The following is a 14,657-nucleotide window of genomic DNA, read 5'->3' on the forward strand; positions in this document are numbered from 1 at the left end:
AACTGCACAGTTGGAAACTCTCCTTGCAATATATCCAATGTTTCAGTAACCCTCCTAGCCTCAGCCTTTGTTACCCATCCAGCCACTTTGCTGTTCCTATTGCATCACTACACACCCCTCTATCCCACCAATGCTCCCACAGCCTTGGTTGCTTCTCCCATTTTGCATTGCTGCTTGCTGTCTGGCTTCAGTAACTAGAGATTGTGGTCATGTGATATGAGCTACGTTTGCATGAATGTGTATATGTACGTTATCTATTTCCAATGAAGGCTCACTTTCTGGCAATCTTTTTTGTTGTACTTATTTATGGTTTTCTCTTTGTAAAGGAACTACTGAAAGCACATTTCATGATTTATGCTTTTGCTTTGCTATCCTGTTGAAATGGTTCAAATGGCTCTGAGCACTATGGGGCTCAACATCTTAGGTCATCAGTCCCCTAGAACTTAGAACTACTTAAACCTAACTAACCTAAGGACACCACACACATCCATGCCCGAGACAGGATTCAAACCTGTGACCGTAGCAGCAGCATGCTATTCTGTATTTTAGTTCCTGTGCCATCCATGAGTGATCGTATACTAACTTGGGTTCCACTGACATCCTTCACATAAGACCACAGTTTCATTGGGTTTTGTGAAAAGTCCTTTGATAAGACTGTGCTGCAGGTATCATTGAAGGATTTGTGCATTTGCCTTTTGAAAGCCAAACAATCTTCCTTTAGCTTCTTTCTAAATAGCCCTGTGATTATTTTAGAGTTACCTGTTACCACAGAGTGTGCCTCCCATCGTGTACTACTTCACTAGGCACATATCTTTCTAGAGTCTGGTCAGTTATTTTACTAAACTTGGGACACAGTTCCTCTATATGTTCATCCTCAGAGCCAAAGGTTTTGAGTTCTCCAATGAGATATGACACTGTTACTTCTTTATCCAGTCCACTAATCATGTAAAACTTTCAAGAGTACTTGTTTTGATTTCCCCTTCATACTTTGATAATCATTGTTGTTGAAACCATCTCATGGTTAGTGGCATCAGTTTTAACGTGAACCTCCTTAATGAGGTTGAGTTTATTTATTGCCATTAGACCTACAATATTTACTTCATAAACGGAATAGCGAAGTAATGTGAATGTAAAATTTTCAAAGTCTTTGGCAAGGTTACAGTCTATACAAACATTATGATATTTTGCATAGCCTATATAATGCCAGAAGTAAGTTCTTTTAGTTTTCATCTGTCATAAAGCAAGGTCAATGTCTGCATACCTGTTGGGGTCCACTGCAACTCTGTCTCCAGCTTTCACATGGTGTACTGCTTTTCCTACATCAACTACTGTCCCACTAAATTCATGTCCTAGAGTGAATGGTGTGTCAATGCAAGGATGTTGGCCCTGAAAATTTAATATAACAATTTGTTCACAATAAAACAACACATAATGACCAGAAAACAACATATATACTGAATTAGTACAATATCGTGTTTCACTAAATTTGTATGAGCATCATAATAATTAATCCTGTCATATGAAGAAAAGGTATAACAAGCAAGGTTACAGATCATAAAAACGTCTGGAGACTCCTTTTATTTAATGCACACATAGTTATTTTTTTGAAAATGAGAGAAATCATTGTTTGGCTGGCTAAATTTTATGTTTCACAGGTACACTGAAATTCTTTTACATTAGCGTTTTAACTTACTACAGTTCAAACAATTTTAAATGGCCTCCTTTTATTAATGGGCTCACAAAGGATGAGTTGCCGTAAGTAAAATTTCTAGGCATTCATATTAGAGATGGACAAAACTGTGATCTTCATAGATTACATTAGACTCTCTCACTCACTGGAAGGAATTACCTCTTTTTCGTGACTCACCTCTCACCATTCACTCACAAAAATAAATAAAATGAAGGCATTTTCCTTTTTCATTTTGGTCACTATAACTGTATTTTTATCTGATTTGGTACTATTTTGAAAGAATGCACAAAGAAGAGTAAAAAGTTTATGTTAAGTCCCAAGTAGTTTTGAGATTTAATAGTTTTACATTTTGTCTGCTGCAAAACTTGAAAAATATTGCAAGGAAATGCTAAATTTTTTTAGTGGGAACATTTAAAAAATAATTTTGATTCTTGTTATGTTTCCATACTTTTATTGGTAATAAATACAATATAAAAACTGTAACATAATCTGTAGTCATGATTTACAATCGGTACGACAGTAAATGTATCACATGAGGAAAAAAAAAATCAAGCAGTATTATGATTTATAAATAAAATTTGACCTATTTCACATGAAATGGTTTGGTTTCTTTCTCAGTTCATTTTTGTCCTGCTTATAAAAAGATACACTCACAGGGCACTGATGTAGCTGGGATATACAATATTTTCAGAACCAATTGGTATTGTGTTGGGTACAGCAATTTCTTTCCCCACCAGTTCAAGGGATCGATGTTACTAGGCAAGTATGCCTCAGATAAATATTTGCCTAATTTGACAATCACCGCACATCCCGGGTCGTAACATTCTGAACAACTGATCACATTTTATCCACACCAGATAAGTTGTATAACCTGTCTGTATATTCAAATAAAACAAAAGTTGTGGTGTGGTTTTCAGGTATCAGGAGCCAATTTCCAGCAAAATTATAATAAACGATCAGAAAACAGAACAGTAAACTTGTTCAACTTTTTAGGAAATACTGTCTCATTCATGACAGAAATGGACATACAAAAGACAGTAGAAAGATCTAATTACACTGACACAACAATCTATTTAACACTTAGAACTAAAATGTGAAAAAAACTGTACCTTAGTTCTACAAAACGATTTCATTACCAACTAAGGCATGTGGAAGTGAGTTTTGCACTGTAACAAGTAGAAATGAACAAAGGCATTGGAGATGTAGCTTGGTACACACTATCTGATAGGATGATGAATGCTGACATCAGAAGAACTAGGAGTGAAGAGCTTAAAGGAGCAGCTAAGGAATACAGGAACAACTGAACAGACTTTGTAACAAGACAGGAGCATGACAGAGTACTAGAATTAATGATGAATTATTACTCTGGAAGACAGGAAAAAGTGGAAAGCTAAATAATTTCAAATAACATGACAAAAAGGCAAATGCCTAACAAATGCAAAAAGAAGAAGATATCAAATATTAAAAATAATACAATTATTTAAGTAACTGTGATGTAATAAATTTTGTAATTACATATAAAACCATGGTCCCAAGTAAGAGAGATTTTGAAGACATTATCTGATCAGGTTAAATAAATAAATAATACAAATAAAACAAATAATATACACACACAGTATCATATATCTAAAAGTAATTATGTAATGTACATACTGTTATTACATAGTATAAAAACAATGGCTCGTTAAAGCTAAACTCAGAGAGAGAGGCACTGAATGAAGAAAGCAAGCTGTAAGCTAAACTGGTAAATGATCCAAGAGTGCAGAGAGTAGAGTGACTCCTGAGTAACTTTGCAGTCCACTCTGTGTAAGCTTTGGTGAGCAGAGTGACTCATGGGTTGCTTTGCAATCAGCTCCATGCAAATGGTGGGAGCATTGAATCATTCAGAGAGGAGTGACTTCTGAGTTGCTTTGTGATGTGCTCTGTGTAAGCAGTGGCTGAAGACTTCAATCCTTAAGACTCACATGATCACTGACCACACGTTTTGAGTGCAGTGCTATGGCAAAGGATAAGAATTAACAACACATTCAAAAGTATATAAACATTATCAAGGTAAAATTCACCCAAATGTTAATTAAACAATTAGGAAGGAGGGGGGCGGGGAGGAGTAGTGCAAAAGGAGAGAAGTAAAATGACTTGGTGCATTGGTGGAATAGAGGGCTGTGTAGTGCTGGAATGGGAACAGGGAAGGGGCTAGATGGGTGAGGACAATGATTAATGTATCTCTGTATGTCCATCTTTTTACAGGTGGTTGTGGGACTCAGCTGTTCGATACAGGATGTCAAATTAAATACCTTTCAGCCATCTAGTTTCCAACCTTATTTTATTTGGCAACCAGTTTCAGCATTTTACTACACCATCTTCAGGCCCCTGACTGACATGTAGGAAGTTTCTACTTTGGATGTGTTCAAAACAGGGGCCGGCAGTACTGGTATTAATAGAGTTTTGCTAGAGCGATCACTTCAACCATCATCTGTTGGCAGATACATAAACATGAACGTCGGCAGATGATGGTTGAAGTTATCACTATAGCAAAGGTCTGCTAATACTAGTATTACTGGCCCCTGTTTTGATCGAAACCAAGATAGAATCTTCCTACATGTTGGTCAGGGGCCTGAAGATGGTGTAGTAAAACTCTGAAACTGGTTGCCAAATAAAATAAGGTTGGAAGCTAGATGACTGAAAGGTGTTTAATTTGACATCCATCACTAACAAAGGTAGAGACCAAGAGGGTTACAGGAATGTTGGATATATTCCTGGGAGAGTTCCCACCTGCTCAATTCAGAAAAGCTAGTGCTGGTGGGAAGGATCCATGTGGCACAGGCTGTGAAGCAATCATTGAAATGAAGAATGTCGTGTTGGGCAGCGTGCTTGGCAAGAGGTTGGTCCAGTTGTTTCTTGGTTGCAGTTTGTCAGTGGCCATTCATGCGGACAGACAGAGTGTTGGTTGTCATACCCACATAGAATGCCAGCACAGTGGCTGCAGCTTATCTTGTAGATCTGATGACTGGTTTCACAGGTAGCCCTGCCTTTGATGGGGTAGGTGATGTTTATGACCTGACTGGAGTAGCTGGTGGTACGAGGATGTATGGGAAAGGTCTTGCATCTTGGTCTCTTACAGAAATATGAGCCATGAGGTAAGGGGTTGGGAGCAGGGGTTGTGCATGGATGGACAAGTGTATTTTGTAGGTTCAGTAGACAGCAGATTACCACTGTGGGAGGGGTGGGAAGGATAGTGGGGAGGACTTTCTCATTTAAAGGCATGACGAGAGGTGGAGGAAGGGGGGGAATGAGTATAGGGGTGTGGGTGCATTTGGAGGTTTTTCTTCAAAAACTCCTAAAACATGGATTGTATGGGGAGTAGCAACTATCCTTTTCATACTATTGTTACATTCCATCCTGGATTTTCCATTGTTTGAATAATTCATTTATTTGCACAATTTTATACAGTGACACTCACTCCTTAGAAGGATGTGGTTCTCTGAATCAGTTCAGGAGCAGACCACCCATCTCTAATCCAGATGGACAAACTGAAGTGGCATCACTATGTGGATAAGTTGAAAATAAAGTTCAGATCTGCATATACTGCATCTGTTGACCTGTAAGTGGGATTACTAATATACTTTGCACAGTCTCACACAATATTGTGTTACATAATAACAGGGGTAATGCAGCTAAGGTCAAAAAAGTGTTTAGTCTATATAAGTGTACAGTAAGAATATTTTGCAAAGTTGGCAATGAACATCTTGCAGGAGCTTCTTCAGGGATTGTCTTACACTTTTGTGTCAATGTAAATAGTCCCTGAAGAAATTAGTGGCTAATAATAAAAGTGAATTTAGAATGGACTGTGAAATTTACAACTACAATTCATGAAGTAAAAGTAACTGCCATGTAGATCATTCATCCCTACCTAGGATTCAGAACGGAGTTTTACATCTGGGTGCAGCAGTCTTTAACAGAGTGCTTGTAGGCATGATATAGGGAACTACAGCTCCCCAGAGATCAAAAACCAAAGTAACATTTTACATTATTATGTTCTCATGTAATTTATCAGAATACTTGGACTTGAGATCATATATTCCAGTTAAAACAAAGTCATACTAAACAGTTTTTTAACATTTCTCACACATAGACAGCTATTTACTGAACCCACCAAATTATAGAAATGTTTGCTACGATGCAGCAGGTGTGGATAGATTAGCACTTGTTGTGATTTTTTGTTAGTGAATTTTACAGAAGTAGCCTACAGTGGCTGCCCCTGCCTGTTAATCTGTAACTTTGTTCCACATCTCTAAAAGCACTTTTTCATGTATTTGCAAAACACAATGTATGAATGAATGGATTGTACTATGATTAGGACCATGCAATGAAAGCTATTAATTCATGCAACATGTCAGAACAAAGTTCACCAAAGCATGGTTACAAAATTTACAAACAAAATAAACTAAAGAATTAATAAAGAACAGAAGAAATTGTGAGAGTATATGGATAAATAACACATTACAAAGGAAAATTCTCAACTGTTGCAAGGAACTTCTATATAAAATAGGAGTATACCTTAAGGAAACTTTTCAAATTAGGTTTGCAGAATTTGGATTTAATCACTCTTTTTTCCATTTCTCTTGTAAGTCTGTTGAAAATGAAACCTGCTGAATAGTACACAATGCTTAGTTATCAAAGTGGAAATTGTTTTTCTACCTCGTGTTCATTGAATGAATGTTGCAGTTTTTCTCCAAGTACCATTCACTCACATGTTGTGTTTCATAGCATGTCATAAAAAGTTAAGTGTTTGAAGCAGTCACTACAGACTACATCTGTAAAGTGTATATGAAGACAGCTATTTTGCAAAAAGCCATTGCACTTCTTAACTATCCAGCTGCTGTTTTTATCCAGTACTTCATACTAAGCATGAGAAATAATAAGTGTAGTTGCAGAGTTTTGTACAGGGGTATGATGGAATGACACTACTAACACCATAGAAATACTGACTGGTGGGAATATGAGCATGAGGGTGAGGGTTTGTTCAATCCTCACAGTTTTAAGTTTTTATTGAATAACTCCTCTAGGACAAACTGTTTGAGCAAAGAGAGCAAAAAGATAATGAAAATCTCATGCAGCATGCATGCACTTTAGCTTAGGTGATTTTTGAAGGCCAGTGTCAGGTATTTTTCTGACACGATAGACCACAACCGTCCTATATCAAACTGTTCATCTCAGTTTCCTCTACATCATTGTGGCACTGTAAAGAACTATCATTTACACCCTGTATATACTGATAAAGTTAAAGTCTGATTAATGTGAACATTAGTGTTAGCCAGTGTTTACATAAGTGTGTTCAAATTTTCTAAAAAACTAAACAAGGAGCAGATAAGATAATCTTTTACTTTAATTTTGAATATTTCAGGATTTTCAGTTTCTTGCCCAATGTCTAGCGGCAATCTATTATAGACTTTTGCAGCAGAGCAAGCATGCATAGGGAGTAAATGTATTGGCATGTAAGTGTAACAATCCCAAAATTCCTGATGATGCTTCTGCAATATGTTTGATTATTAACATAATATTCTTAAAGCACCATTCTGTAAACCTAACATTATTTTGACCTTAGCTGCATTGTCCCAATAAGGTTATGTCCTAAGACAGTACTGAGTGAAAGTGTGCACAGTGTACTTGAAGTCCAATTCACAGTTCAACATAGTGAGGGAGATTTCTCAGTACAAAGCAGGCAGAACAGAGCTTTATGGTTAACTTATCCACACATTGGTGCAACCACACTCCATTATCCATATAGAGACCCAGTAATTTCACATATGGAGTTTCAGTTACAGTATGCCCATTGATCCCTAATTCTGGTACTTATGTCACTTTCATATGAGTGGAATTATATAATGTGCTTCTGTGTGATTAAGAGTGAAACTATTTGCTGATAAGCATCATTGGTAGAGATGTCTATGGGCCTTTTATCACTATACTTGTACCACCCATAGAAATTGTTTCAGATATCTTCCACTGTCTTTGGTAAATCATTTAAGTTGGTCAAGAACAGGAGTGAGCCAAATATCAAACCTTACAGGGCTCTGTATTTAATGCTTCCCGATCCTTAATGTTGTTTTATTTCTGTGATATCATTTGTTAATTTAACATCTATTTAATACATCTCTCTTTTGATTTGTCATTAAAATGTCACATTAAATGAGATGAGAACCTAATGTTGTCTTATGTGGTTATGACAAAGATTCTGATTCCCACATATACTGAATGAACTGCTATATGCTTCACGATTGTTGAAATTGAAATATGACTATCGTGTTTCTGCACCTATGTGCAACACTGTAAAGTGGTACTGTCCAGGCAATGGAGAGTAGTGAGTTCAAAAGTAAATCATTATCAGTATGCCTCTGACATGTGCTGATTTTCTCTCTCAACTTTATATATATATATATATATATATATATATATATATATATATATATGTCTGCTTGTGTCTGTATGTGTGGATGGATATGTGTGTGTGTGCGAGTGTATACCTGTCCTTTTTTCCCCCTAAGGTAAGTCTTTCCGCTCCCGGGATTGGAATGACTCCTTACCCTCTCCCTTAAAACCCACATCCTTTCGTCTTTCCCTCTCCTTCCCTCTTTCCTGATGAGGCAACAGTTTGTTGCGAAAGCTTGAATTTTGTGTGTATATTTGTGTTTGTTTGTGTGTCTATCGACCTGCCAGCGCTTTTGTTTGGTAAGTCTCATCATCTTTCTTTTTAGATATATATATATATATATATATATATATATATATATATATAACAGAGGGAAACATTCCACGTGGAAAAAATATATCTAAAAAGAAAGATGATGAGACTTACCAAACAAAAGCGCTGGCAGGTCGATAGACACACAAACAAACACAAATATACACACAAAATTCAAGCTTTCGCAACAAACTGTTGCCTCATCAGGAAAGAGGGAAGGAGAGGGAAAGACGAAAGGATGTGGGTTTTAAGGGAGAGGGTAAGGAGTCATTCCAATCCCGGGAGCGGAAAGACTTACCTTAGGGGGAAAAAAGGGCAGGTATACACTTGCACACACACACATATCCATCCACACATACAGACACAAGCAGACATATTTAAAGACAAAAAGACAAAAAGAATATATATATATATATATATATATATATATATATATATATATATATATATATATATATATATATATTACACACACATCCATAGTCTGTGAAATGCTTGGCAGTGTGTACTCCCACTGTACCAATTATTAGTGATTTTTCACTTTACATGCACATATGGGGCCCAGGAAGAATGTCTGTTTTTTAAATTTTTTCAAATGCCTCTGCATGCTGTAATTTATCTAATTTTGTCCTCATCATCCTTAAGGGAGCGATATGTTGGGGGTTGTAGAATATCCCTAGATTCATTATTTATCACTGGTTCCTGAAGCTACATCAGGAGGCTTTCTTGAGATAGTTTGTGTCTGTATTCAGCTGTCTGCCAATTCAGTTTCTTCAGCACCTCTGTGACACTCTTTCATGGGTCAAGCAAACCTGTGACGATACATGAGGCACTTCTCTGTAAATGTTCAATATCCCCTTTTAGTATCCTTTAGTCACTGGTCCCACACACTTGAGCAATATTCTACGAAGAGTTGCACGAGTGATTTGTAAATAATCCCCTTTGTAGTCTAATTGTATTTCCCTAGTATTCTATGAATGAACCAAAGTCTGCCATGTGCTTTACTTATGACTGAGCCTATTTGATCGTTCCATTTCACATCTCTACAAATTGTTACATCCAGATATTTGTTTAAGTTGATTGATTCCATTTATGACTTTTTGATACTGTAGACAAAGGACACTACATTTTTTGTTTTGAAGAGTGTGCAGTTTCAGGTTTCTGAACATTTAAAGCCAGTTGTCAATATCTGCACCACACTGATATATTATTAAAAACCATCTGAATATTTGTGCAGCTTTTTTTCTGCTCTACAGAGTTTATCCTGATGGGCTGACATACTACAGTCACTGGAGTGGAATAATTGATGAAATTCAGGAACTCTTGGCATCGTTATTTCTACTTTCTTTACCTGAATGGTCATTATCACGTCACCCAAGGGATGCAATATTTTCTGCTGATGGTTTGACTTTGATCTTCAGATACTGCCTTCGTGTTCTATATTGTCTACAGATGTTTATCATTCTGCTTCCTCTAGCTACCTAAGGACTTTGAGACGCTCAGTTAGGGATGCACTGATAATGTGTGTGATAAGGTCAGTCATTTCCTTGATACAGCCTAAAACACTGATAATTTACAACACAGCGCCCAGTTTTCACGACATAGTGCCCTCGTGGCAGCTTTCTTTTAATGCATTGTCATTTATGCCAGCTAGATTAAGGAAGAATAAAGATCTCTAAAATGTGTATCCATCCTACACCACCAGAAAAAATTAAAACAATGCTGGAAGGATGGAGTCAATTTTGATTTGATGATACCATATGAATCTAGGTTATAATACACATACTGATAATGATTTTGATGTTGCCCACCATCAGAGGGGACAACAACATAACTTCTCTTCAGAACAGAATGTCCAAGGTCACAACCTTTAGTCTGGTGCAAATGTGTAGAGTAAGCAGACACAAGGCACCGAGACACACTTGTGCTTTTCACAGTCAATTGAGTATGTCTGAGAGTCTTGAAATTGTTGCCTTTTGAGTGGAAAAATTGTCTTTTCAGATAATGTTAAGTGAGTGGAAGGTTTTTTTTCAGGTATTTGTTACAGAAGCTGAAAATGCTACATCCGTTTACAGCAATGCTGGCGACATTGAGCACATGAACATTCTCACACTCTTATTTATGGTTCTGGATGTCCAGTCATCACAGATGCCTAGTAAGATCCTCATATTATAAGAGTAGCAGTGGTAGTCTGTACAGCTTCCATAGAACATATAAGAGCAAATATGACCTCGAAAATGTAGATATGAACTACTACAAACTGGTTATTTATAGTGAAAATATGGGTATGCACACTTTTAGCCCATCTTACTCTCACATCACAGCATCAGTGTGTGCATCTCAATTGGTGCTTTCATACTCCTTATCTCTGTTACCATGAAGAGCTTTCTCTTAAGGCAGAGAAAACAATTTACCAGGACAATGACTTCTACTGACTTTAAATACCTCTCTTATATACATATCATCTCAAGTTTCTCTATGTTTCTCTTGGATCCATGTATCTTCAGTTGTACTAGAGAAACCATTCTCAATTGGTTTGATTTTTCCTTTTTTTACATTTCCACTGATGTCTAAGGTGTGTGGTAGAGGGGCGGGGGGGTAAAGAGGCACTTGGCAGATTGGTATCATGCTCATCACTCTCAGACATAGATCTGTCCTCCAACATGTGGAAGTACTTATCCAGTCATCTACATGAGATATATGAAGTTGAGAATGACTTTCCACTTTCACACATTTTCCACTATTTTCAAATATGCAAGACCCATTGAATGTAACAAAAACTTAGAACTCAACAGGAACTCAACTTCAGAATCTTTAGAATATCTTCCTGTAATTGTCATGGACATACACTGTAAAAATCCATAAAAGGTACTGAAGGGTATTGGGAGGAGGAAACAGAAAATTCACATTTCTGGAGATATGCTAATATTAGCATTTTCATTCTTTTTGTATCAGGCTATACCACCCAAGTTTTTACTTATAACTCAAATTCACCATGTACATTAAGTATGTTCCTTGAATGTAAGAGGGTAGACATGAGAAAAAGATACAAAAAACAGAAAATATTTCTGACATTATTTCAGAATGAATTTTATTTACATTTATTATAAGGCTTTAATTTTCAACAATTGCCACAGAAATATGTACCTTGCATAAATGTAAGCATGAACTATTTTAATTCTGAATGCTAAGAAACATATCTCTTATTATTACACCTGCCTCTATCACCTCCTGAAGGTAAGCAGAGGCCAGAAATCTAGTAATTAATTTTCTTAACAGTATTTTCCTTTAATATAATTAAGAGCTTTCATAATTTTGGTAGATTATTATTATTTTAATTCCTACTCAGTTTCTCTTTAATAATGCTTTTCAAGCTTTCAGCTCATTTAAACATAGTTTCAAATTTGCCCTTAAAGTAGAGAAATATATGATGCAATTTGATATAACAATGACAATTACATTCTCAGGTGCACATATTTAATATGCAAGATAGTAGATAATAATAATAATAATTTTATTGTCATTTGGCCGTTACAGCAATAGGCAATGTCAGACATATAATACAATATAACTGTTAATTCAAAGAAAACAAGAGGCATATCATTAACACTACAAAATTATATTACATTTGAAATAATCATTTATGTCATAGAATGGGTGAGCAACTAGCCATTCGTACAGTTTTTGCTTGAATGCTTGTTCAGGTAGTTCTTGTACATATTGTGGAAGCTTATTAAATAATTTGTGCCCCATCAGTTCATAGCTGTTAAGTGACTATACAGTCTGTGTTAAGGAGTATAAATGCATCTGCTCCTTCTCATGTTGTAGAAATGTATATTTTCTCTATGTTTTGCTTCCAGTAACTTCTTTTTTGTGTGGTGTAAAACACAGTAAATATATAGGTTTATTACAGTCATGATGTTTTGCTCACAGAACAATGGTTTGCAGTGTGCTTTATATGGAGAACCAGTAATTATCCTAATGGTTTTCTTTTTTAGAATTAGGATGTCATGCACTGAACTTTAATTCCCGCATAAAATAATACCATATGTTAGGATGCTTTGGAAAAAATGCAAAATGTCTGAACATAATTTTGAGGTACATATCTATAAGTCGCCATAGCAAATACATCACTCTAGACAATTTACCACTAATATATTGTAAATGTTGGCCCCAGGATAATTTTTCATCTACATATACCACTAAAAACTTAACAAAACTAGGATCATCTGGTGGATGCTCATCTTTTAGACCAAAACCCAGCTGCTGCATTTTGTTATCATTCAGTAGGAAGCCATTTGCTTTAAACCAATAGGATGCTTGAGCAATTGTGTCTGCAAAACAAGCTTTGAGGCAACTGAAATCATTACTAAAATGAAGGAAAGCATGTGCATATAGTACTGTCATGGACTCAATGAATGATGGCAGATCATTCATCATTATCAGTAACATAAAAGGCCCCAGTACAGATCCCTGTGGTACACCTATTTTTACTAATTCAATACTGAAGTATTCTTTACCTACACAAACAGCTTGCTTCCAATTCTGTGGGTATGATTTCAATAGTTTAAGGCTGTTACCTCGAATGCTGTAGTATTCCATTTTTTTTTTTCTAGGAGTATTTTATGCTCTACACAGTCAAAAGCCTTGCTTAGATCACAAAAGGTGACTTGAGCAAATCTTTTATCCTCAAACACTTGATGTATGTGTTTGACTACTCTGTCTGTAGCATCAACAGTTGAAAAGTGTGATTTGCTAATTATTCCTTCATTTTCAAAGTACATGGATAACTGTTGGTATAGTACATATTCAAATACTTTAGAGAGAGCTGGGACTATGGAAATTGGTCTGTAACTTGAAGGTGAGTCAATATCTCCTTTTTTGTATATTGGACTACCCTAAACACTTTTAGACACTTTTAACTCATCAGGAAAATATCCCTCAGTTATACACTTATTTATGCAGTATGTTAACTGAAACACAATACAATCTATTACCTTTTTTTACAATGTTACAAGAAATGTCATATATGTCTACACTCTCAGATGATTTCACATGTTTAACTTTTAATAGGACGAGACTAGATGGGATATCAGAGAAGGTAAACATACTTGTATTTACTAGTGGTTTACAGACATCTTTTGAAAGAATATCAGATGAGCCAATGACAGGTTTGGTGATAGCATTTCCTACTTCTTGTACTGATTTAATAAAGAAATCATTGCATTTCTGAGGGCATATACTGAAATCTCTATTTCTTTCATCTTTAGTAACACTATGTAGCTTTGTGTTTATTCATGGAGTTCTCAATACTGCTGAAGTCGTGTGCGCTTTTGGCTTCCACAATGGCTTTTTTGTACTTATTCCTACATTGAACATAGGCTGATCTGGCATTGTCGGTCTTCAGATTTTTATGTATACTGTGCAACAACATAACATGGTTTTTCAGATTTGTTAGTTGTGCAGTATAGCATGGTTTTGTTTGTTTATACCCTTGCCTTTGGAGCCTTTGTCGATTATTTTGCATTTCTTTATCAGAATGCAGTCATTGAATTGTGTCAAAAATGCTTTGAAAAACCTTTCAAATATTAGTTTTGCTGACAGATCTTTACATAGACTATAATTTGTGTCACCAGACCATTGGCCAAACCAGTCTCCATTAGTAAGGGACTCAAAACTGTCAATTTTATCATTTGTGACCGGTCTAGTGTTTACCATTTTTGGAACAGACTTGTCAATGTTATTCTTATCAGCACAGAACCTACTTATGTAATTTAATGATACAGAATCACGATCTTAGAATGTGAATACTGTCACATCACATGATTCTTCTGCAGTATTGAAACTGACAAAGATATTGTCAGGACATGCTTTTTCTCTTGTGGGTCTATAATTGATAAAGTGCAGATTGTACTGTCTTAGAAGATTTTTGAGCTCAGTGACACTATGTTTGGCTGTTATATCAAAATCTGCATTCAAATCTCCACCTATTACAAAATCATAATGTAACCATTTTGTCTTTCTAAATACATCTAACAGCATGTCCAGTTTTTCCAAAGATACACTAATGTTACCCTTATGTGATCTCTATAAGGCAACATAATGCAAATACTTAACAAGATTCAAAAGAGATTGTGTAATGCTACTGACTGATCTCTACTTACTCCTCTAAGATCAACTTGGATCAACATTTGGTTGTGAAAATCCACGGTAGTAATGTATGTC

At 35.9% G+C, this 14,657-nt stretch overlaps 1 protein-coding gene across 1 annotated transcript in view; it reads right to left on the reverse strand.

Annotated features, from left to right (window-relative positions):
- Positions 1-14,657, reverse strand: part of LOC126237061 (uncharacterized) — a 74,879-nt gene that overhangs the window by 55,464 nt on the left and 4,758 nt on the right. Inside the window, exon 2 of the mRNA XM_049946847.1 lies at positions 1,262-1,386. Within this exon, the coding sequence (XP_049802804.1) occupies positions 1,262-1,386 (125 nt within the window). The remainder of the gene's footprint in view (positions 1-1,261; positions 1,387-14,657) is intronic.

This window comes from Schistocerca nitens, chromosome 2 (genome assembly GCF_023898315.1).
Source record: "Schistocerca nitens isolate TAMUIC-IGC-003100 chromosome 2, iqSchNite1.1, whole genome shotgun sequence".
NCBI lineage: Eukaryota > Metazoa > Arthropoda > Insecta > Orthoptera > Acrididae > Schistocerca > Schistocerca nitens.